This window comes from Myotis myotis, unplaced genomic scaffold (assembly GCF_014108235.1).
Source record: "Myotis myotis isolate mMyoMyo1 unplaced genomic scaffold, mMyoMyo1.p scaffold_m19_p_19, whole genome shotgun sequence".
Lineage (NCBI taxonomy): Eukaryota > Metazoa > Chordata > Mammalia > Chiroptera > Vespertilionidae > Myotis > Myotis myotis.
In genome coordinates this window covers 17,571,362-17,597,576 of record NW_023416323.1, presented here as the reverse complement: position 1 = coordinate 17,597,576, position 26,215 = coordinate 17,571,362, and the positions used below count along the sequence as shown (strand labels likewise).

The following is a 26,215-nucleotide window of genomic DNA, read 5'->3' as shown; positions in this document are numbered from 1 at the left end:
TCCTGTAAAATCAGACACAGAATTATATTCATCTTTTTTTTTTTTTTCCGAATTAAAGAGTCACATTTATTGCAAATGGGACTATAAGGGGGCATTTTGCTCTCCCAAATCTCATAGTGATAAGATGGCCACAACACCAGATTTATATAAGCACAAATCACAAAGGTATTGATTACATCCCAGTGTTTGGAATGAGGAACCTGGTTCGCAAAAAAGCAGTTTACAGAAGCAGAAGCAGCATGTTATCTAAATTGTAGTTTTGGGTCTCCGGATCACTGAATTGACAGAAACATTATCTAGAGCCCTCGGGTCTGGAATGAGGAACCTGGTCAGACTTAAGCATGTTATCTAAATTACAGTTTTTGGGTCTCCGGAACACTGAGTCAACAGGGACACGTTAACTGGAGCCCTCTGACCTTGGGATAATTGTGCTGTCCTTCCCAGGTAAAGGAATATGTGCTTTCTAAGACCAGTATGACCACAACCAATGGGATATTCACATTACAATCAATAGAGTATTTAATCGAATGGGGTAATTTATATAATTCAGAAAATTAAAATAACTGCCATTATTTTAGCAAGCAGATAAGTACAGAAACCAAACAGCAGGGTTAAAGTTAAACTATAGTTTCTACCTGAGACGATTGCTACCATACTTCATTCCCCACTGGTTTTATGTATATGAGTCGAATCATGGACTCATCTTCATTAGTTAGGGGATTGTACTGCCCCCTAACTACAAGTAGTTTGACCGAATTAATTTTTCTAAACTGCCTGCTTGGCACATTTAGTTTTCTATTTACTCACCCCACTTCCTTTAAGGGCATTCTCTATTCTGTTCCTGTTCTCCTGTCTCCTAGCACATCTAGTCCCACTTGGCCCTGGACTTTCTCACGGGCTAGTAAAAATGTTCTTACAGTTACCAAGGCCCCTAATGCCACAGTTCCCATCAGTACTGTCCTCACTGAAGCCCAGTTCCCCTCCTGCGGGCGTCGAGCCTCCTCCTGGCCTGCATGGAGCCCAGGCTAGGGATCTCAAGCGTGAGGCCGCTGGCTGCCGGAATCAAGTCTGTTTCCTGGTGCAGGAGCTGGGAGTGGTGTAGCCAGGTCTGGATGCTGTCAACCTTAACAGCCATAGGGCGACAGTGTATAGTCCTTTCCAAGTTGGGGTGAGTCCTTGGGTCATGAACTTCTTTACCCACACCGAGTCCCCAGGCTGGAAAGGGATGTACAGGGTCCGAGGTGGGCACTGGCAGGGCGTCTCGAACAAGCTTATGGCTGGCTCTCTGGGTATACTGCAGAGCCTGTAAGGACTTGAGCAAGGAATGGTTATTACTTTTAGCTTTTAATTCCTCCCCTAACTTTGGGTAGGATAGGGGTAGGTCTACCAAACATGATTTCAAAAGGAGAGAACCCCTCCCAGTTGGGGGTACACCTGGCCTGTAAGTAGGCCAAGGGCAGGAGGTTGGTCCAGTTTTCACCATTTTCTGGGGTAAATTTAATTAAAGTTTTTTTAGAGTCCTGTTCATACCTGCCCTGAATTTGTGGCCGGTATGCACAATGGAGTTTCCAATTTATGCCTAAGACTTGAGCTGTACGTTGAGATACCTTGGGTTCTATGACTGCTGGTAGTCCAAATCTAGGTATAATCTCCTGGAGTAATTTCTTGACCGTTATAGAGGCAGTTTCTGTCCTGGTGGGATAGGCTTCAACCCATCCCAAGAAGAGTCTATACTTATACCTCCCAATGCTCTCCTGGGGAGTTTCCATGGGCCTGAATTCCCAGGGGGACCCGCTACCTTGCATTTACCTGTGACCTGCCTCACAAAAGTTCAGAAGTCTTGGTGATGCCTATGTGGGTAGCCTGGTGTAACTGGGCAACTAACGTCCGACCTAGAGCCTCTGGGACCAACAGTCTGCCATCTGGTAGAGTCCACCAACCATTTGGTCCTCTGGTAGCTTGCTTCTGTTCTGCCAATTCCTCCTCTTGTAAAGGCCCCACTGGTTTTTGGGCGGCTTCCTTGGCAGCTTGGTCTGCAACTTGGTTTCCTTGGGCGGTGTAGGGTGACTACCACCGCCCACTGTATACCAGATTTCATCCTGAACATAACTGCTCCCATTTTGTATGTAACAGTACCTTATCTGGTGATAATAGCGGGACATCTGTCAAGTCTGGGCGAGCCATTTGTACTGCGTCTGTTACCTCTATGCAGTCATGTATGGGCTCCTCCGAATCATCATCTGGGAGCAGGATAGCAGGGTTGATGGCCAGTGTCTTATGGAATTGGATGCGGGGCTGGTTCAGGAGAAGAGCTTGGTACTGGGTGACCCTGGCGTTTGACATCCATCGCTCCGGAGCACCTCGAAGGAGGGCTTCCACAGCATGGGGTGTTGTCAGGGCTAGTTCCTGGCCCAAAGTCAGCTTATCTGCCTCCTTTACCAGCAATGCTGTGGCAACCACTGCCCGGAGGCACGCTGGCCACCCTGCAGCCACGGGGTCTAGTCTCTTAGACAGATAGGCCACAGGTCTCTTTCAGGGACCTAGAGTCTGGGTGAGAACCCCTTTGGCAATGCCCCTTACCTCACTCATGTAGAGGTGGAAGGGCTTCGTGACATCTGGCATAAATCCTGTAAAATCAGACACAGAATCATTTTCATCTTTTTTTTTTTTTTTTCCCCAAACAATATTTCCCCCTAAAAATCAACTTTAAAAAATTCTCTAAAGGAAGGAGAATGTTTCACACTTACATAAATAAAGAGATAAAGGTTTCCCTTGACAGTTTTCATGGCAAATTTCTGGATCGTTTGAGTGACCAAAGGTCATGCTTCTTGCCCCACTCCCTGGATGTGCTTGTGAATGTTGGTGGTGTATTCTCTGGTCACTACCTCATTGATGGCAGAATGGCCCTTCTTCTCACCACCCTTTGTGGGAGCTATCCTGCTGGGTCCAGGTTAGAAAGGAAGAGCATCACTTTCAATGCATAGTTTCTTTCTGGACTTTTGTATGTATATGTAAATTATTATGTCAAGATGTTTTTGTTTTTTAAATATATGTTTACAGTTTTGGTAGCTACTGCAAGAGAGCCAACCAGAAATGTTTTCCCCCAGAAAGCAATGCATTCTTATCAACAGGCTGCGAGAGTTATTTATTCACATTTATTTATTCACATTTACAACAATAATGGGTAATATCCATTCATATAATACTTGGTTACTGGTTGTTTTTGAATCACATGCTTGTAAATTTCCCTGCAAGTTACTAGACTGTCAGCTTTATTATAGCAGAGGAACCACAACTCTTATCATTTTTATTCCTAGTACTGATCATGGTGCATAGCACTTAGTAGGTGTTAGTTTCCAATTAAATGAATGAGTAATCAGTGAGTGATTATCTTTTGTAGAAATCTAGTCACATTTATTCTTGTCAGTAACTTATTTCTTAGAGCTCCAGGGAGAATATGAATTGCCACACACTTGTTACACTTGCTTCCATGCAGTTTAACCATTATTTTTCTTTGTGTGTGTGTGTGTGTGTGTTCCTTTTTTCTTCTTTTTAAACCATTTTTTTCACCCTCAGAAAGTCACGTTTAGAATTCTGTGCAGTGAGGGTACACAGCTAGGTTTGTGTCTGTCAGGTAATATGTCTATCTGTGCATCAGGTGTCAGTGGATTTTTAAAGATAAAAATTGCATACATATTTTTAAAAATCATTAAGATCATTAGTATTTTCCTTTTTTTGGATTTTCCTATCTTCCCATTTGAACCATATTTTCTGCTTTTCTTTAGTCTGTATGGCAGAAAACACTGAAATGGAAGTAGTAACATGAGTCAGCAGAAAGGTAAATGGAACAACTGGAAATGTTTGTGAATCAAAAAATTGTCCTGCAAGCAGGATTCTGCTTATGAGTTTGGTGAACAAAACTGACCTGTTTCAAAATAAGCTTTAACAATTTCAGAGTTTTCTTTGACAGTTTTGTAGAAAAGGCTAAGTAGTATTTTCTTGTTTGTAATTGGAAAATAGGACACCTAGAAATCTTACTTTATAGACCTTTGATTTAATGAAGGAAGGATCTTGGGCATTCTAGCCTGAATACATCATAGAATTGTTTTAATATATGGTGTTTTTTTCTGAAAGTATATAATTTGTATAGTTTATGTGATCAATGACTCTCTTTCTCTCTTTTCCTTCAGTATATTTTTGGAGATTTTAGCCCTGATGAATTCAATCAATTCTTTGTGACTCCTCGCTCTTCAGTTGAGGTAAGACAAAACTTTGTTTTATTGAGTATATGTGTAGATGTAGTTAATGGTTATGTTTTAGTTTTGCTTTTTTAATTTATGCTTTTTGATAAGGAATTCCAGGGTACAGAAAAGTGCAGAAACTAATATGAGAAATGCCTGAACCCACCAACCAGAAAAATGGATACACACTTTGAATAATTATAAAGGCAGTGTTTATTAAAATAAATTTCATTTTAAAAATGTAATAGAATCAGGTATTAAAGTGTGTATCCATTTTTTTGGGACACCCTGCATTAACATTTAACTATATTTATAAATAGCAAAGCATTACAGATACGGTTGAAACTTCCATTATACCCCTCTTTCATCTCATTCCCCCATTCCCAGAAATAACAACTCTGCTGAAATTGGTAAGTATTGTTTTCTGATGGTTTTTATCATTTACTACATGCGTATTATCAAAAGATAGTGCATTGTATTGTTTTATATGAAATGTCACATAAATGTCTCATGCTATATTCATCATTTTATAGTTTATTTTTATTTTTATTTATTTTTATTTTTTTTATTTTTTTAAATATATTTTATTGATTTTTTACAGAGAGGAAGGGAGAGAGATAGAGAGTTAGAAACATCGATGAGAGAGAAACATCGACCAGCTGCCTCCTGCACATCTCCAACTGGGGATATGCCCGCAACCCAGGTACATGCCCTTGACCGGAATCGAACCTGGGACCTTTCAGTCCACAGGCCGACGCTCTATCCACTGAGCCAAACCGGTTTCAGCTATAGTTTATTTTTAAGCCAATGTTCTTTAGATTTATCTATGCCGATGCATTTTGTTTTTGTTCTTTGATTTTAGTTGCTAAATACCATTAATTGAACACATCACAGTTCTTGTTGAGGACTATTTAGGTCTTTAGCTCTTCCCACTATTACAAAAATGTTGCAATAAGCATATTTGAAATGTCTTCTCGTGCTCCTCTGGGTTACTTCAGGATATATTCTAGGAATGACACTGCTGGGTTGTGCAAGTGATAAACATCTTTACACCTTTAGTTTTACTAGGGACTGCTTATCTGCTAAGTGGGTTTTAGGGTTGTTTTTTTTTTAATCCTCACTTGAGGATCTTTTTTTCCCCATTGATTTTCAGAGAGTGGAAGGCAGCAGGGTAGGGTAGAGGGAGAGAGAAACATCAATGTGAGAGAGATACATCGATTGGTTGCTTGTCACATGGGCTCCGACCGAGGCTGGGGATGAACCTGAAACCCAGGTATGTGGCCTTGACCAGGAATTGAACCTGTGACTCTTGGGTGCACGGGCTGACACTAACCACTGAGCATGCTGGCCAGGGCTCTAAGTGGTTTTAACATCAGCAGTGCATGAGATGTTTCTCTACCTCATTTAAAAGCAAAAAAATCTTGCCTAATTCTCAGTATAGGCATACTTAAGATTTGTTAATATATTTTAATTTGATGAATTATAAATAGATTGTCATTGTTTTAATTTACATTTCCCAGATTACAAATAGTTGAGCACTATTTTATTATTTTCATGTCTGTGGTGATACATTTCCACTTCTGTGAATTACACGATCTCTATCTCTTGTCTGTATTTTTTATCAAGTGTTTTTCTTTTTCTTATTGACTTACAGGGTTAATAATCTTGGTTCTGCATGTTACAGGTATCTCTCTTAGCTTGAGGACTTTTAATTATTTTTATTTTTTTAAAAATATATTTTATTGATTTTTTTACATAGAGGAAGGGAGAGGGATAGAGAGTTAGAAACATTGTTGAGAGAGAAACATCGATCAGCTGCCTCCTGCACACCCCCTACTGGGGATGTGCCCGCAACCAAGGTACATGCCCTTGACCGGAATTGAACCTAGAACCCTTCAGTCCGCAGGCCGACGCTCTATCCACTGAGCCAAACCGGTTAGGGCAGCATGAGGTTAAACTTCATATATGATTCACTTTTTTTTTCAGGGTAAAGAGAGTACACTTTTCACTTTAATGTCTAATATATTGACTTTTTCCTCATGGTTTGTAGATTTTAGGTTTTCAAATAAATACCCTTAAAGAAATTTTTTCCTTAAGTTAATAAAGACATTTGTTTTTTTCTAAAAGTCTTATGGTTTTTGTTTTTACTTTAGCATGTAATACAACTTAAATTGAGGCATTGATTTTTGTATGTGTGTGAGGTGGGGAATCTAATAACCCCTCCTCCATGGCAATAGAAGTGGTCTCAGCACCATTACCTAGAACTCAGCCCTTAGGTGTAGTACCACCCTCTCAAGTCACATCTCCATATATGCTAGGTTGGTTCTGGGTCCCCCTTTTGCTCTGTCTCAATACCATGTTTTAATTGCTGAACCTTGTCAATCTTCCAGCAGGGTACACACCTTCTTCTTACACTTACAAGTTATTTTGTCTTTCCTTCATTCTTAACTCTTCCTTAGGAATTTATGATCAGCACCTCCAGTTCCATGAAAAATCCTATTGAAATTTCAATTGGAATTGCATTAAAATTGTGGATGAATTTGTAGGAGAATTAACATCTTTATGATAATTTTCCTAAGCATGATTGTGGTATATTTCTCCACTTATTCAGGACTCCTTTTATGTGATTAATGGTTTCTGTTTTAGTTTAATAAAAATTTACCGGGAACATTTTTCCAGATTATTTTTTAAATATAAAAACTATTGAGCCCTAGCCGGTTTGGCTTAGTGGACAGAGCATTGGTCTGCAGACTGAAGGGTCCTAGGTTCAACTCTGGTCAGGGCGCATGTACCTTGGTTGCAGGCTCCTCCCTGGCCCAGGCCCTGGCCGGGGCTCATGCAGGAGGCAACCAATCGATGTGTTTCTCTCACATCGGTGTTTCTCTGTCTTTCCCTCTCTCTTCCAGTCTTTCTAAAAATCAGTGGAAAAATATCCTCGGGTAAGGATTGAAACACACACACACACACACACAACCTATTGAAATTGCATTGAAAAGGAACACTGAGGGAGAAGTAAGTATACAGTGTATCAAGTAAAATCTTGGCTAACTTTTAATGAAACCTAACTAGCCTTTTAGATCCCTTAATTTTAGGTCATTAAGTAAATATACACAGTTGTACATTTGGACGCATATTAAATATTTATGTATGGTGTTGCTTTATTTGGTAAAATGGGGCAGGAGAAGCTAGTTCCTTAGAAAATGAGTCAAAAGGCCAGGGTTGGGGCCTGGCTGGACCCCTTACACATGACCTTGGCAAGTTCTTTACTCTTCACCTTGGCTTCTTGGATTCTAAAAAAATTTTAGAGTTATGGCGGTGGGATTAAATGAGAACTCATTGAAAGTATTATTTTAAGCTTAGAGATGTAAGAAAGATCTGTTACTTGTTTTCTCTTTCATTTTAGAAAAAAGGAAGAAAATAAAACATCAGGTTTCATTTTAGAAATGCATATAGTTCACTGCCATCTCTATTTCTTGTATTCATTAATGTTAACAGTTATGGTTTTAAGGAACATAAAGATGCGATATAGTGAAAGCTAAATTATATATTTTATTTCCTAAAACTGTACAGTGTATCTCTGCATTTTAGAATTCTGTAGAATTTAAGGGTTGAAGTTTAGTATTTTCTGATAAGAAAATAGTTAACTAGGATAAACATAATCAGACCCTATATTCCCTAAGCATTACTGTTAATTGAGGTTTTCTTTTTTTTTTTTTTCTTGATCTCTCTTTTTTTTTTAATTAAATCTTTACTGTTCAGATTATTACATTTGTTCCTCTTTTTCCCCCCCCATAACTCCCCTCCTCCCAGTTCCCGCCCCACCCTCCGCCCTCACTCCCCACCCACTGTCCTCATCCATAGGTGCACGATTTTTGTCCAGTCTCTTCCCCCATCTCCCACACCCCTTTCCCCCCAAGAATGGTCAGTCCATTCCCTTTCTATGTCCCTGATTCTATTATAATCACCAGTTCATTCTGTTCATCAGATTATTTATTCACTTGATTCTTAGATTCACTTGTTGATAGATGCATATTTGTTGTTCATAATTTGTATCTTTATCTTTTTCTTCCTCTTCCTCTTCTTAAAGGATACCTTTCAGCATTTCATATAATCCTGGTTTGGTGGTGATGAACTCCTTTAGCTTTTCCTTATCTGTGAAGCTCTTTATCTGACTTTCAATTCTGAATGATAGCTTTGCTGGATAAAGTAATCTTGGTTGTAGGTTCTTGGTATTCATCACTTTGAATATTTCTTGCCACTCCCTTCTGGCCTGCAAAGTTTCTGTTGAGAAGTCAGCTGACAGTCGTATGGGTATTCCCTTGTAGGTAACTGAGTTTCTTTCTCTTGCTGTTTTTAAGATTCTCTCTTTATCTTTTGCTCTTGGCATTTTAATTATGATGTGTCTTGGTGTGGTCCTCTTTGGATTCCTTTTGTTTGGGGTTCTCTGCGCTTCTTGGACCTGTAAGTCCATTTCTTTCACCAGGTGGGGGAAGTTTTCTGTCATTATTTCTTCAAATAGGTTTTCAATATCTTGCTCTCTCTCATCTTCTGGCACCCCTGTAATTCTGATGTTGGTACGCTTGAAGCTGTCCCAGAGGCTCCTTACACTATCTTCGTATTTTTGGATTCTTTTTTCATTTTGCTTTTCCGGTTGGGTGTTTTTTGCTTCCTCACATTTCAAATCATTGACTTGATTCTTGCGCTCCTCTGGTCTGCTGTCGGGAGTCTGTATAATATTCGTTATTTCAGTCCGTGTATGCTTAATTTCTAGTTGGTTCCCCAATATAACATCGAGGGTCTCATTAGTTTTCTTGTAGATCTCATTAAGTTTATCGGCGGCTTCTAAACAGTTCTTGAGAGACCTTAAAAGTGTGGTTCTGAACTCTATATCTTCCATTGACAATTTTGTCCTGTTTCTTTGTCTCCGCATTTTGTTGTGCTTCCTTGGTGCACCCCCTAGTGGTCTTTGTGCGCAGTCTTATAGTGAAACCTTGATTGTTGTAGCTAATACCAGGGAGGGTTTGACCTCCAGGCCAAGTGGCTATGAGAATCAGCTGTGTCTGCAGTGAGAGAACTTCTGTCCTCTAGGGAGGTGCTAATCTAGCCTTTGCCTGAGGCTATCTGGCAAATGCCTCTGTGCAGGGCTTGGGCGGGGCGGGTCGCACAGGATCAACAGGGTGGGCCGGAGAGAGCAGTTATGGCGGCTCTCAGTCCTGTCCCCAGGGGCTCTGCCTCTCTGAGTCCCAGCACCCGCTGCAAAACTCAGAGAGAAAGCTGCACTCGCTCTGACCGAAGCCAGACAGTCCCGCTTCTCCCGTTTGAGTCTGGGTCCCTAAAGACTCGCCCGTATCTGGAGCTCAGAGTCTGCGACTCCCTCCCGATTGAAAACGCCAACCGCGCCCTCCGCCGCCAGCCCGCTCCATGCACTCCGCACCTCAGAATTTGACTTCAGCACTGCGCCTCCTCTGAGTGTCCGTATGAGTTTCTCTTTCCTCCTAGTTGTAGGACTTCCACTCAGCCAGCGTTCCTGTGGTTCTGGGTGATGTCCGTTCCGTTTTTTAGTTTCACTTTTGAAGTAGTTGTTCAAGGCAGCAAACTCCGGCGTTAACCTATGCCGCCATCTTGGTTCTCCGGTCTTGATCTCTTGTCTAATTGAGGTTTTCACCTGCCTCATCTCATATACTCTACCAGTGATTCAAGTTTTAAATAATTTCTGTTTTGAATCACAGTAAAATATGCTGGTGCTTGCCAGAGTCTAACAGTGCTCTTTGCAATTAAAGTTTTGAAAAACAATAAAGCCCAACTTCTGTACTTTATGAAAGCTTTTCTCAGGTTTGTGCATATGTGTTAGGTTTGTGAATGTCTGTTTGCAAGTAAGTGTTGGATTAAAAACTTGGGTTTTCCTGGTAATATGAACGTGGAAAATGTACCATATTTCAAGTCTGAAGAGCTGGATTCCTTTCTCACTCCGCTACTTAAACAGACTCAGTGGCCTTGGGCAATTTCCTCCATCTCATTCTTCCCCTTTTTTTTTTAAAAAAAAATTAAAACTGGAGAATGCTTATTTACTTCAGAGAAATGTTGGAAAATCATTAATGTATGATGTGATACCTAGTATATAATAAATGTTAGTGGATATAAGGATGCTGGTGGTAAAGTTATGTCAGACTTTTTTTTTTTAAAGAATAGTTTATTGATTTTTAGAGAGAGGAAGGGATGGGGGGAGGAGGAGGAAGAAGACGAGAGGTGGGGGGGGAGGCAGGGGAGAACATCAATGTGAGAGTGCAATGTGGACCAGCTGCTTCCTGCAAGCCCCCTACTGGGAATCGAGCCCTCAGCCCAGGCATGTGCCCTTGAGTGGGAATCGAACCCGGCAACCTCCTGGTGCACAGGATGATGCCCAACCAACTGGCCAGGCTGTCAGACTTTTTATTTGCAAAAGTAATGGCTGTGTCTCATTAAAATGAATTACAGTAAAAAATCATAGTGTGACTGGGAGTATGTGGGGCGTCTTTGTTTTTTTGTTTGTTTGTTTCTTTTCAGCATGCATTGTGTATGGGGGTAGGGTATAACAAGTGCTGTCTGTCAAAATCAAATGTTGTCCAATAACCTGTAAAAGGGAAATATAGGCTAATTAACATGATTGGGCTGAGTTATTATCCTCAATATATAAATATTAATATTTGGGGGCTTGTATGATAGTAATATAGGACATGGACTGTTTAATGTGGGGATGCATGGTTGGGTCAGTGGGTGTGTGAGTAATGTTATCTCACTTCTGCATAATCCTTTGTTTGGCCTTTTACTTTGTAGGTAAAATTGCGTCTCTCATCTGTACTGTTCCTACCAGGTGGCATAAATTAGAATCCAGCCCTGTTCCTCATATTTTTTTGGCTATTAGGAACTTTTTTTTCCCTTGGGCCAAGAACTCAACAACCAAAATTTGAGTAATCTATATATATAAAAAAGGCTAATATGCTAAGTGTCCCTCCGACCGTCCGACCAGTTGCTATGACACTCACTGACCACCAGGGGACAGACGCTCAATGCAGGAGCTGCTGTGATGTGCACTGGCCATTTACAAAGAAACGGCACTGCGAACCTGGTGCCCACAAAGTAACACTTGGCTTCCCCCAAGTGGGACACAGGCCCCACCACCACCCTGGAGTGACACCCAACCAAATTGCAGCCTACACTGCCAAGACCCCATGGCACAAAATGCGGCCCACAGCACAGCCGGGAAACAGTTGCTGTGGGTGCCAGGTAATGACGTCACATAGCAACGTCCGGCTTCCTCTCCCTAGTGACTAGTCTCCTTGCAGTTTCTCCAGCCCAGGAACACAGCTTGCTTTATAGCTAGGTGCAAACATTTTACCCTTTAACCCAGCGGTTCTCAACCTGTGGGTCGCGACCCCTTTGGGGGTCGAACGACCCTTTCACAGGGGTTGCCTAAGACCATCCTGCATATCAGATATTTACATTATGATTCATAACAGTAGCAAAATTACAGTTATGAAGTCGAAACGAAAATAATTTTATGGTTGGGGGTCAGAACATGAGGAACTGTATTTAAAGGGCCAGAAGGTTGAGAACCACTGCTTTAACCAAAAGTCATTTCATTTGCTACTCACAGAAAGTCCTGGAGTATGTAGATAGGAGACTCGGTGGAATCCTATTTTCTTATCATCAGCTGGAAAATGGAGATTTAGAAAGTTTAGAAACTTGACCCGACTGAAAAGAAGTAAGAAATGGTGGAACTTGAAAAATGACTTCAGGTTTTCTCACTGCACAGAATACAAACACTGCTGCAGTTAAATATTTCACCCTTTATTCTCTCTGTGTGATCTACAATAATGATGTGCTTTGTGTTGATATTTATTGCTGTGTTGCTGACAATTACCTGAAAGAGAAGTTGGGGTGCTTCACTGGTCTGGAAAAAGTTTAGCTAAATCAGAAAGCAGGTCTAATTAAGCAAGTTTATCTATCTATAAAGCTCTTGCTGGCGCCAGTCGTAAGCATATGTTTCCATCTGTCATTGTTGATCGTGAATTTGGTTGACACTTCTATTTTAGAGAAAGGGTGAATAGCAATATTAAAATATTTCTTCTAATTAATTTCCTTTCAGTGTGCACGAATTCATGCACCAGGCCTCTAATGTGAAATATAAAAACAATTTTATAAAAAAGTAAAATAAATAAAAATAAAATTTTAATTTAATTCAATTTTAACAATTTATTAAATTAAATAAATTAATTATTAAGTAAAATAAATAAAAATATAAATGTTAAAATATACAAACATTCTTTCTACAAAAGCATCATTCCTCTCAGCTGAGAGTTTTTGTCTCTCTTTCAGTTTGCTTTTTGAAATCTTGCCACTGACAAGATAGGTTGGTCAGTACTGCTGTTTAAAAGAATCAGAAGAAACAGATTCAGCTGAGTGATCTTAAAGCCATACCTTGGAGGTATTGCAGGTTCCCTTTCAGTTCACTGCAACAAAGTGAATATTGTAGTAAAAAAGCAGTCACACGAATTTTGGGTTTCCCAGTGCATATAAAAGCTTACAGTAGTATGTTAAATGTGCAGTAGTATTGTCTAAAAAAAACCAAAGTGTATACCTTAATTAAAAATACTTTATTGTTAAAAACCACTTACCATTACCTGAGACTTCAGTGGGTAATAATCATTTTGTTGGTGGAGGGTCTTGCCTCAGTGTTGATATGCTTTCTTCACAATATCTGCGAAGAGCATTTGTAAAATGAAGTGCAATAAAATGAGGCATGCCTATATAAAATTTTTAAAGGTAATTTTAAAAATACCTTTTCTAAAGCTGTGTTCTAGTTTAGAAGCCAGGGTTATTTAAAAATAAAAGTACAGTCAGTTTATGAATGACTCTATTATAAACCCCAGTCATAATCATGTTATTGGTGTTCAAAATAGGGAGAGAATGCTAATTCTTCTTGAAACTTACCAGACTCTCATCATTAGAGACAACACATAGACCTCAACCAGCTACTGATAACAAGCCCGTGATAGCATTAGGTAGGCTATAGGTCAGCGATGGCGAACCTTTTGAGCTCGGCGTGTCAGCACTTTGAAAAACCCTAACTTAACTCTGGTGCCGTGTCACATATAGGAATTTTTTGATCTTTGCAACCATAGTAAAACAAAGACTTATATTTTTAATATTTATTTTATATATTTAAATGCCATTTAACAAAGAAAAATCAACCAAAAAAAATGAGTTCGCGTGTCACCTGTGACACACGTGTCATAGGCTCGCCATCACTGCTATAGGTGCACAGCACATGCATGTGTGTGGGAGTGGGATGTTAGAATCAGGACAGTTATTTTCAGTGGTTTGGTGTCTTAATATTTCAGAGGAGAGAGTTAGGGTTTGTGAGGGTCTTTTAGACAGCAGAACAAATGGTGACAGAACCAAAAAGATTTTAAAACATTACCTTATCAAAGGTCCCAAGTCCTGTCTTCACAAGACTGTTAGCACTTTTACAGACTAAGGTGATTTGACTGTATCTAATATAACTAGATTTGGTTTTTTACATTGCTCAGTGTACTTTTGTGTGTGAGATTTTATGTTTTTGCTTTGGTTTTTATATTTTGTTTCTTATAAATAGCTGTATAAAGCGGGAACTTTAAGCAAACAATTATTACAGTTTATTCTGCTGTGTATTTTTTAAAAATATATTTTTATTTCAGAGAGGAAAGGAGAGGGAGAGAGAGATAGAAACATCAATGATGAGAGAGAATCATTGATTGGTTGCCTCCTGCACGCCCCCCCACTGGAGATTGAGCCCAGAACCTGGGCATGTGCCCTTGACCGGAATTGAACTCGGGACCCTTCAGTCCACAGGCCAATGCTCTATCCACTGAGCCAAACTGGCCAGGACTATTCTGCTGTATATTTATTATATCCAAGGGACTTCTTATGAGTGGAGGAGGTTTTGTTGAAATTAAAGGTCCATGTGCCTCTAGAGCAGCGATTCTCAACCTGTGGGTCGAGACCCCAAAGGGGGGGTCGAACAACCCTTTCACAGGGGTCGCCTAAGACCATCGGAAAACACATATATAATTGCATATTGTTATTGTGATTAATTACTATGCTTTAATTATGTTCAATTTGTAACAATGAAAATACATCCTGCATATCAGATATTTACATTATGATTCATAACAGTAGCAAAATTACAGTTATGAAGTAGCAACGAAAATAATTTTATGGTTGGGGGTCACCACAACATGAGGAACTGTATTAAAGGGTGGTGGCATTAGGAAGGTTGAGAACCACTGCTCTAGAGTAAAAAAAGAAACACACAAACTTCTTCTGGGCCGGAACTCATTCCAGCATTCAGTAATTCCCATAATTACACTCTTAACCAGATTAGTATATCAAAGTAAGTGTTTTAAACACACTAACAGAAAATGGCAGTATTGCCCTGGAGTCTGCTGGGTGATAACTTTTCAAATTCTGCTTCTACCACTTAACTAGATTTTGAAATACAGGGACATTAAAAAACACACACACACAACTTCTAGTGACTTAAAATTGTATCGATTTCTATCACCAGGGGGCACCCCAGTGTTGTTGATAGAAAAAGGGAAGGCATTCTGTGTCTGGGATTCTGCTAAACTTCTGTGGCTGCAGAGGAACATGACTCCGATTTGTGGCTTCTTCAAATGCACCTTTCTGCTCCTTATGTTCGCGCCAGCGGTAAATGCTAGAGCACTTGGTGCGAGTGTTTGAATGGTGTGTGGAATGAATGGTCTTTGCACTTCAGGTGCAAAGCTGGTGTAGCACATCTCTGGGTACAGAATGCTTTCTCCTTTTGTGTCAGTGTGAAGATTACTGGGGTGCCCCCGCATGGTGGAAATATGTGCAGCTCCTAAATCCTGAAAGCCGTCATTTGCTTTTGAATAACTCCACATTTTCTCAGCTTCTTATTTGTCATTAATTCTCTGGGGAGAGAACTTACTCTTGGAGCGATAAGCTTTTATCTCTGATTATTGACTTGACTTCCTAAGAGTTAGTTGGAGAAATCGGTTGAGGAAGCCACTTAAGCAGTAGTTCTCAGCAGTAGTGGGCAGGGGGATCACCTGAGCGCCTCTGAGTGTTTGCAGGCTCTGGGACCCCACGCAGGCGGGGCCCATTGTATGGCCAGTGCTGCAGCAAGCAGAGCTTGAGAAGCATTGTGTTATTTGTTATTTTGTTCTGCCTTCAGGTAATAATTATTTTTCTACTTCCCTTCCCATCTAACTTTCTTATCTCAAACATACGCATTTGAAACATTTTCAGCTCTTAGATATTATGGAATAGCTGGGAAGAAGAACAATTTGATGTATTTATAATACCTTTCTGTAGACACTTGCCATTTTGCTTGATCTTTTCCAAACAAGGAATGTGATTTCTAGCTATTAATTTGGTCATTTAAAGCATTGTATTAAAAAGGAATCCACAGTTCCCAGGCTGTTCTTTCCCAGGGGGCTTTCTCTATCCCCTACCCACAGGCCTGGCTGTGCTGACATGTAGTGATAGTGAACACAGAGTGCTGACGGTCACTAAGTCATCTTTACCAGTGGACAGAGATAGGTGGCTGTGGTGTTTACGGGCAGTCATCAGCATCCTGTGAAACAAAGGATATCGCATAAGCATTTTATTGAAACTGATTTACTTGTCAGTTGTAGTTTTGGTTTTTTTTTGGCCTCATTTTTGGATCTATTTAATAACATATTTTAAAGTATTCCTATGATATTTTTTTCTTAAGTGAAGATGATTTACTTTTACTGTCTTTCCATGTGTATTTGGTAAAAATGTCATGAAAAGTTACAGGGATAAAGAGTTTTAGTGAAGTGCTTTAATGAAGTAGCATGTGTTGGGTTTTAACATTTTGTTGAATTAAAATTTTTCTGATTCCCCATGCAGCTTCCTCCATACAATGGATCAGTTCTGTGTGGCACACAGGCTGCAGATGAACTACCCGATGGTAAGCTTTTTCTTTATTTCCCTGATGTGGATTCTGGCCATACGTGCTGGGCGGACAGGTCACCTGGAAACAGTGTTTTCCTCTTCATGCTTTTTTTAAAAAATATATTTTTATTGATTTCAGAGAGGAAAGGAGAGGGAGAGAGAGATAGAAACATCAATGATGAGAGAGAATCATTGACTGGTTGCCTCCTGCATGCTCCCGACTGAGGATCGAGCCCACAACCCAGGCATGTGCCCTTGACCGGAATGGAACCTGGGACCTTTCAGTCCCCAGGCTGACACTCTATGTATGCACTGAGCCAAACCAGCCAGAGCTGTTCATGCTTTTTGAATAAACATTCCCTTATACCTTGATGTTTTGGCTGTAAACTGTAGTAGATTTAATCACTGAACCACTTTGACTAGTGTATTTAAGTTTATTCTATGCTTCATAGTGTCAGACATTCAAGGTTTAGTTAAGGAAGTAGTAGTTCAGTTCTTTTTTTCCATTACCAATTCATCATAGCCAATGCTTTTTGTCAGAGTTCTTTCAGTCTGGGTGCAGAGGCTGCTGGGCCCTGAGCTGGCAAATCTCTGAGCATGTGCTCTTGGCATGGCTCAGTGGCGGTTTGAATCTGTTCCTGCAGTTTTACATTTATGACCCTGTTTGTCCCGAATGTTCTTGGGAATTCAGGTAACCCCTTTACCTTCTGACTTGTTACTTGTTTTTGATGTCTGTCATAGACAATGAGCTTCTTCCTGAAGATGTGCTTGCTGAGATGCAGAGATTTTGTATTAAGTGCCTGATGTTCAAATAACAGCAGGGCCCGTATTGCAGGCTACCACCGCACAGTTCAAATTTGCCAGGGGTGGGCAGACTTTTTGACTCGAGGGCCACAATAGGTTCTTAAACTGGACTGGAGGGCCGGAACAAAAGCATGGATGGAGTGTTTGTGTGTGAACTAATATAAATTCAAAGTAAACATCATTACATAAAAGGGTACGGTCTTTTTTTTCAATAGTTTTATTCATTTCTAGTTTGCCCACGGCTGGTCTAGACCATTTTTCAGTTTGGTTCACTTCAAAGGCCCTGGCTGGCTTTGGAGAAGCTGAACGCTAGACCTTTTCTTTGGTTCCCTGTTTTGTTAACATGGTCAGACCTGTGAAAGGGGTTTTAATTATAATTTAGGTTTAAATGTAAACATTGAAAAGGCTACTAAACTCTTTATAGTAAAACCAGAAAGTGGTTATATCTAAAATTATCAGCAGTTTTATAAGAAACAATGATACAGGAAACCTTAGGGAAAGAGCAGTTCTAATGATGGCTTAGGTTGAGAATAAAATAAATGAAGCTAGAGGGACCCAAAGGCCCTTTCCCTGCTGCCCAGCCTCTGCAGCAGTGTTTTTATCTGAGTCAGTTGGATTTCTCTGTGTCTATGTACTTTGCACATAGTGAGCATGCTGCCGTTGTTTACTCAGTGCTTTAAATTGTTTCATTCTTTTCTTTTTTATATATATATATTTTTATTGATTTTTTACAGAGAGGAAGGGAGAGGGATAGAGAGTTAGAAACATTGATGAGAGAGAAACATTGACCAGCTGCCTCCTACACACTCCCCACTGGGATGTGCCCGCAACCAAGGTACATGCCCTTGACTGGAACTGAACCTGGGACCCTTGAGTCCGCAGGCCGACGCTCTATCCGCTGAGCCAAACCGGTTAGGGCTGTTTGATTATTTTCCTTTCGTATTAAACCTTTCTCTCTAGTTCAGTTAGTGCCCCCACCATCTTCGCAGTGGCATAGGCTAGAGATCGGAGGCTTCACTGCGAGTGCTGCAGTGAGCAGACTTGGAGAAACGCCATGTGAGGATTAATTGTTTTCTTTGAGCTGGGTTTCCTTCTCCCAACAAACCCACAGCGTGTCTGACCTGAGCATCGAGTTCCCATGTGCCCATTATATTGACAGGGATGTTCAAAGAATTAGTTTGCAGGACTTCTACCAGTCTTTCAGTTTGACAGGGCTTTGTGCTAACCTCTGCCTTGCGGTGCAGTGTACATGTGTGTCCATGCCGAGAATTCCTGGGTAAGAAAAGGAACTGTTGCCCTGGTCAGGGGGCTCGGTTGGAGCATCGTCCTGTATACCCAAAGGCTGTGGCTGTGGGCTTGGTTCCCAGTCAGGGCACATACCTAGGTTGTGGGTTCCATCCCCAGCCAGAGCATGTACAGTGGGCAACTGATCAATGTTTCTCCCCCCCCCCCCCCCCATGTAAACTTACTGTTAGTGTAATTATTGTCAGTAGTCATTTTTCAGGAACTTTTTGTTGTTGTGCAGCCATCCAACCCCAAGGAAGGGGTGTTTTGTTAAAACAAATGAAGAATTAGCAGACTAGGCCCTGCCCCACACTAACTTGCACACAACTGGCTTCTCTCTGGGAGTGTTTTTAAGCCTTCTATAAAAAGACTTCCAATATATTTAGTACTCTGTAATGGAACATAATTCTTTTGGTATATATTATAATTTTTTTTTCCTTGAAATACATGCCTTGAAAAAAGTTGGCCTCTTATGCTAGACTTGGAGAAATCTTCAGTTATACACTAAAAATGAATTATAAGGCATGTGCTCTTTTCTTAACTGCAAAATTTATTTATAACTTTATTTTATCAGTTATAAGCTTACATTGATGCTTGGTGTCTGTTAAAAGACACAATTGATTCTAAACCTAATTTCAGAGATAAGAACTATGAAAAAAACGCACATCTTAGAATGGATGGAATATCTAGGATGTCAGCTGCGACGAAGTATTGGAAGGCTCCAAAGAGATTTTTAAAAGTTCATGGGAAGGGGGAAGGGTATCGATGTGAAAGGGAAACATTGATCAGTTGCCTTCCCTGGGGATTGAACCTGCAACTCAGGTCTGTTCCCTGAACGGGAATCGAGCCGACGACCTTTTGGTTCACAGGATGATGCTGAACCAACTGAGCAACTCTGGCTGGGCGTGATTTTCTTTTAATTGTCTAAAAAGCTTATACCTTACTCTCGGCATAATGAAAGCTAGTCGAGTCACTTTTCATTGAGGGGTGTTTTTAGACAGGCAGAATCTTACTTGCTTTATATTATAATTTTAATTTCTACCTTTTGGAAGTCTCCATTAGCTACCCTGAGAGTAGAAGATAAATTCAAGCTGTTTTTCATATCCCTAAATTAAATATAATCTTATAGTTATTACTTTAGCAAATTATTTATTCAGCAGAGAAATAAAATGTCAACTTTGTTCATTAGAAGAAGACTTTAGTGTTTCAGTTTTTAAAGAGAAAATAATTATTGATATTTTTATAGTTTGTATTGCTGTATTCTTAACTAATGGGATGTTTACTGACTGTTTTCTTTCTAAATAGGACAAGAATATCAGAGAATTGAGTTTGGTGTTAATGAAGTAATTGAATCCAATGACACTTTGCAGAGAACTCCCAACTACAGTATTTCAAGCACATTGAACCCTCAGGCCCCTGAATTTATTCTTAGTTGCACAACTTCCAAAAAGACCCCTGATGGCATAGATAAAGAAGCCAACTACAGCTCCATTGACTGCCAGTACCCAGGCTCTGCCCTTGATCTGGATGGCAGTTCCAACGCAGAAGCGGAAGTTTTGGAAAACGATGGCACCTCGGGTGGTCTTGGACAAAGGGAGCGTAAAAAGAAGAAAAAACGTCCACCTGGATATTATAGTTACTTGAAAGATGGCAGCGAGGGTAATATTTCCCCCATGGTCAATGGCCATGCCAGTCTAACAATCCTGAACCACATATGCACAGAGGATGTAGAGTTGATGGGCGATATGCCCTTGCTGGGAACACCCAGGACTTGTAGCAGCCCTCAGGACTCCACAGACTTCATCAGTGGCGCTGTGCCTGGAGGTTCTTTCCCTAGAGCCTTGGACAGCAATGCTAGGACTGCAGAGCCACCTGAGGGCTGCCAGGGGCCTAACTTTGAACAGTCCTGCCTTCCTGCAGAGGCTGACAGGGACAGCCTGTTGAGGACAGCTGTGGCTCACCCTTATGTTGGGACTGATACTACTGAAAACCTTGGCGTTACTAACGGACAAATACTTGAATCCTTGGGTGAGGGCTCAGCTGCCAATGGGATGGAGTTGCACACTGTCGAAAGCACGGACTCGGACCCAGCTAAGGCCGAGAGAGCTTCCCCTCCCGCCGAGGCCCTGGCCTCTGTGGCGGGCACCACTCCTGTCAGTCAGCCTAAGTCATGGGCCAGTCTTTTCCATGATTCTAAGTCCTCTTCCTCCTCGCCTGTGGCTTCTGTGGAAACTAAGTATTCCCTTCCTGCCACATCTCCCCTGGTGTCTGAAAAGCAGGCTGAAATCAAGGAAGGGCTTGTTCCAGTTTCAGAGGATCCTGTAGCCATAAAGATTGCAGGTATCGTTCAAAAGATACAGGTCGAAAGTGAAGAGGGGAGCAGATCTTATCGCCTGTTGAGGGAGAAGTTTGAGACAGTCCGGGCTTATAAACTGTGGTGATAGATTGTTACACAGAGCAATAGTAGATTACCTGTTTGTTAATAGGAGTTTTTGAAGAATGCCTGTGCCTTACATGTTATCTAAAAGCAAAATAATATATAAACAAAACGAGAGGGGGTTGTCATAGGTTTGTTATTTGAAAAAATCTCTGTTACCAGTCCTTTTCTATTGATAAATGACATTTCCATTTCTTGCCCTTTGATCAAGTACTTCTGCTCCATTGTGACTTGTCCTATCTGTTACACCTATTGTACACCTTTGGTATAATTCCTGATTTGGACTCACTTTGCATTGTTTCTATATTTCTTAAGATATAAGAAAGCATTTGGGGTTTTTCTTTTTAATGCCTCTTTTGGATTGAGTAAATGGATTTTACTTAGTTTTAACACATCGAAGTTAGCTCTTGACACACAAAAAATACCTAACAGTTTGACTCAAAGTTAAGGTTTTATTTTGAAGTGCTAAGGCTCAAAAGTAGAACCAATTCACAATAAAAATGTAAAGCAGCATAATTTGAAACTTTTTAAGTTAAAGTAGGAAGTCGTAAATACAGAGGAGCATGTATGTTTATATGTATCTAGGAGGCCAGAGCTATTTCATCAGGTTTCATCAGACCATGTTTAGTAGCCTATGCTAATGAGTTCTTACCCTATTAGCCCAGTTAAAATAAGCTGTCTTATTGAGGCTTCCTGTGATACCTTCTGATTTAACATTTTGGAGCACCTGACAGCATTACCAGGAATGAGGAGGAATGCAATAGCAAGCTCTAAAATGTATACCCTTTTATGAAAGGTCACAATTCCATCAAATATAAAACATCCTTTTTTTTTAAAAAATATATTTTATTGATTTTTTACAGAGAGGAAGGGAGAGGAATAGAGAGTTAGAAACATCGATCAGCTGCCTCCTGCACACTTCCTACTGGGGATGTGCCCGCAACCAAGGTACATGCCCTTGACCGGAATCGAACCTGGGACCCTTGAATCCACAGGCCAACGTTCTATCCACTGAGCCAAACTGGCCAGGACCTAAAACATCCTTTTGATGGCAGTAAGATGACAGCAAGCAATACTTTTTTTTTTAAGTTAGCATTTTATTCCTTATACAAAATACATTATTTTGAATACTCTTGGTGTCTGCAGTTCTCTTAAAAAGAGGAGATAATTGATAGGCCAGTCATCATTTTAGACTTTATACCTATTTTTAAAAGCCAGGTGATTTCTCTTTTTATTATAACTTTTAGAATGTATTCCTTGCAAGGAAATGCTGTTAACATGATAAGGCAGTATAAGTTTGTATAGATTAAGTTAAAAGCTTATTTTAACCTATAATGATAAATGCATGGTGGGATGCTTTTAAAAATGTGCATTCTAAGTTGAAAGTCTTGAAGTCATTGTAGTTATACTTTTGTTCCTAAAAATTACTTCACAAAGGAAAACCTCTCATTCCTGGGGAATTTTCTCAATCTTTAGTTACAATAAGAAAGAAAAGCTTCATTTCAAATGTTTTAAAACATTATAGTCATATAACTTTAAATGTGGATTGATACATAGTTTGCTTTGTTCTACGTGTGTTGAAGTCTACTTAACCTGCTAAATCTAATGTTAACCTGCTTTGTAAAATACTATGAATGTAGGAGCTCTTAGTTACTTGTATTAGGGGAGAGCATTGCTACAATCCAAATAATTATTTTTGAATTAATGTGGTGTGTCTCCCCCCTCATTTATTTTTTTAATCCTATTTTGATTAGGCCAGTTACAAAGATGAGTTAATTATCTGAGCAAAAGTTTAGTTCCTTTTAAAATACTTTGTTCTTTTGAGCCTGTTTATTGAGCCTTAGAAATATAGAACGTGGTTTGCTGACAGTTCTCAGTATTACTTTCTGTAAGATAATGCAGTGGTAGTAGTCACATTAAATAACACTGGAATAATATAGAGCTTAGGTAAAATGGTATTGTTTGGAATATTTTTCCCGTTGTCATAGTCTCCTACTTACAGATTTACTTTATAAAAGTGATAAAAAATGCATCCAATTTGCTATGTTAGATTCACTATCACAAATTGTCCTTAAATGGGCACTTAAGTGTAGGCCCACTTATTTTAAGCAGCATTTGACTGAAATTCTAGCTCCATTAAAATATCTGTTGATGTTGGTTATCATCGCATTTGCTCTACATTAGCATCTAGCTGGTTCTACTGAGAGAGTAATTTTTATGTTTATCATCATACTTACTAGCTTTTGGGAAAGAGGGAGAAGAGAACAGTTCAGACATTGTCAACTGTTTTTTGAATTCTTAGGATAGTATCAATATCCACAGCCAATTTGTTTTTATCTCAGGTTCATTTATTTTGGATGTTCGCATTTCCGAATCATCAGCCCTGTCATTAAGTCTCTGTTCAGCTAACTTTTGTACAATCACAAGTGAGATGACAAGTGAACTGTAAAGAATACAGATCATATGTAAGGACTTTTGAAGTGGAATACAACCAGCTCTTGATTATTCGTAGACTGTTTAACCATTACATGAATGGGTTCTGCTTCAACTTCTGGGTGGCAGGGCCATCTTCACAGTGTAGATTATTTGTGAGCATTTTGTTCCATTGGCTGTTTCTTAAACATAAACTCTATTTAACTCTATTAAACCTAAACTCTGAAGGGAAGAACACTTCAACTGAAACACCAGTAATGGAGAGAGCAAGAAAATTATCACAGGTTGAATCTGTTCAGGAAAATGAATTTGTGTTCATATTTAATTGAAATGTAAACAAAAATTTAGCCTTTTATTGATCTTTGTTTTGGTGGTTTGTAAATCATATTTATATTCACCCCCTCCCCCTTGGGAAATGATTTCTCAAATAGTTTGCATTTTCTCTTCAAATTCTCCAAAGTAGCGATAATGTAGCATGTCCTAATCCAGTGGTCGGCAAACTCATTAGTCAACATAGCCAAATATCAACAGTACAATGATTGAAATTTCTTTTGAGAGCCAAATTTTTTAAACTTAAACTATATAGGTAGGTACATTGTTATTAACTTAATTAGGGTACTCCTAAGGCTTAGGAAGAGCCACACTCAAGGGGCCAAAGAGCCGCATGTGGCTCGCGAGCCACGGTTTGCTGACCACTGCCCTAAGCTAAAAAGAGGTACAGCACCTGTTGGCAGGAATCCACCCTTGTGAGTTGAGAGTTCAATCCATATCTGATTCGATATGTATATGTCCTCACTGATGTTTATGCTGTGTCTTTGTTTTATAGAACTAAACTGAGAGCCCCTCCACTAAATAAAAACATAAGCCGATCTGTAATCAGTGGTACATTTGGGTTGCGTTGCTGTCCTCCACATGATGAGATAACCAAGATAGCACATGTTCTTCCATAGTGATGTAATGAGGAAAAGAGGAACTCTTGGATAATGTTCTGGACGATTAGGAAGATGACAGAAAAATAAGTCAGCATATCAGAATGTCAATTATGGGACCAGTTATTGAGTGAAAGACTCAATGAAAGTTCTGCACTTTGCGTTTTCATGGATTATAAATGGTAGTATGACTTCTAAATCCTGATTTTAGGAAAACAAAATTTGATGTGTAAAATGTGTATAGGAATAATCATAGCTTGTATTGACTTAAAATTTTACAGTGCTAGAATTGCCACTGAGTTTATAAATAATTTCATTTAAATGGTATGTTGCAACATGCAAGCTCCTATATATGTCTTGTAAAATACAAGAAACGGTATTAATCACTCATTTTTTCTGTATGCCAGATTTCACCAAGTTGAACTTTAATCCAGCCATTTAGTGTTTGAGCTATTACAAAAGTGAAGACATCAGTTTCAATTTCTCATGTCTGTGATACGGAGTCCTTCTGGCATTTGTTCCATTCCAGTATCATTGTTTTGGGGAGGCCCACTCACTGCTGGGGGAAAGGTGGGCTGGAGAAGCCATTTAGGAAAGGTACTCTCTGAATGGGTCTGAGTAGTAAATTATACCAACAGTGATGATTGAAAAGAAGGGAAAAGTTTGGCATTACAATAAACTTGTGATTATTTGCCCTAAAAAGAAGGGAAAATAGCTTACTAAGAGTGCTGACTTGGGACCACATGTCAGATTTAAAGTTTTAGTTTCAGGAAATAACTTTGCCTTCTCTCCTTTATGACTGTCCTTTCTGGATTTGATTTTTTAAAAATATATTTGAGAGAGGGCTAGAGAGTTAGAAACATTGATGAGAGAGAAACATCGATCAGCTGCCTCCTGCACACCCCCTACTAGGGATGTGCCCGCAATCAAGGTACATGCCCTTGACTGGAACCGAACCTGGGACCCTTCAGTCCGCAGGCTGACGCTCTATCCACTGAGCCAAACCAGTCAGGGCATGGATTTGATTCTTTTTTTTTTTTTTTTTAAATATATTTTATTGATTTTTTTACAGAGAGAAAGGGAGAGAGAGAGAGAGAGTTAGAAACATCGATGAGAGAGAAACATCGATCAGCTGCCTCCTGCACATTTCCTACTGGGGTTATGCCCGCAACCCAGGTACATGCCCTTGACCGGAATTGAACCTGGGACCTTTCAGTCCGTAGGCCGACGCTCTATCCACTGAGCCAAACCGGTTTCGGCGGATTTGATTCTTTTTACTTTTATAATTATAGTGCTTATTGGACTTTAGGCTAGGAATGAAATAGTGAAGGAAATGGTGATATTGTTAGAAAAGGAACTTAAATAGAGCTATGAGTTATGAAAAAATTAAAAGCAGCATTTATACTGGCTTGTCTGCAAGTCACGAATAATTGACTTTTGAATTATAGAAATAGGATTCATTCATTTTAACAGGATTCAATAATAGTGACGGGTGATGACAGAAATTAGAATGGTCTTGCATCTGTGCTATTTTACTAGGAGGGAGAAGAGAAGTGCACCGACAAACTTCATCAGAAGTTAGTGTCTGTCTCAGTTTGGGGTTATTGAAATTATTTGGGCAAATTGTGATAGAATGTACAATATGTTACAAAAATGAACCTTTAAATTATTTGGATATTTGGTCTTAAGAGAAAATCCTAGTCAGTAAGAAAATTGTAATTTTTTACAATATTGCAATCTTTTTGAAATGGAACTTTATTAATATATGTTGGCAGAACTTAATTTTAAGGAATTTAAGCTAACATTTCTTCTTGGAGTACTGACAATTGTACTCTAAAACTTTTCCATAAATTAATATTAGTGCAGCGGTTCTCAACCTGTGGGTCACGACCATCGGAAAACCCATATAGCATATCAGATATTTACATTACGATTCATAACAGTAGCAAAATTACAGTTATGAAGTAGCAATGAAAATAATTTTATGGTTGGGGGTCACCATAACATGAGGAACTGTATTCAACTGCATTAGGAAGGTTGAGAACCTATTAGTGCTTTATCCTATATAATAAAACCCTATTATGCAAATCAACTGAACAGCAAAA

General features: G+C 39.6%; 1 protein-coding gene across 1 annotated transcript in view; it reads left to right on the top strand.

Moving 5' to 3' along the window:
* USP10 (ubiquitin specific peptidase 10) overlaps positions 1-26,215 on the top strand; it is a 63,542-nt gene that overhangs the window by 14,841 nt on the left and 22,486 nt on the right. The window contains exons 2-4 of the mRNA XM_036345266.1: positions 4,191-4,259; positions 16,179-16,239; positions 19,617-20,651. Of these exons, the coding sequence (XP_036201159.1) occupies positions 4,191-4,259; positions 16,179-16,239; positions 19,617-20,651 (1,165 nt within the window). The remainder of the gene's footprint in view (positions 1-4,190; positions 4,260-16,178; positions 16,240-19,616; positions 20,652-26,215) is intronic.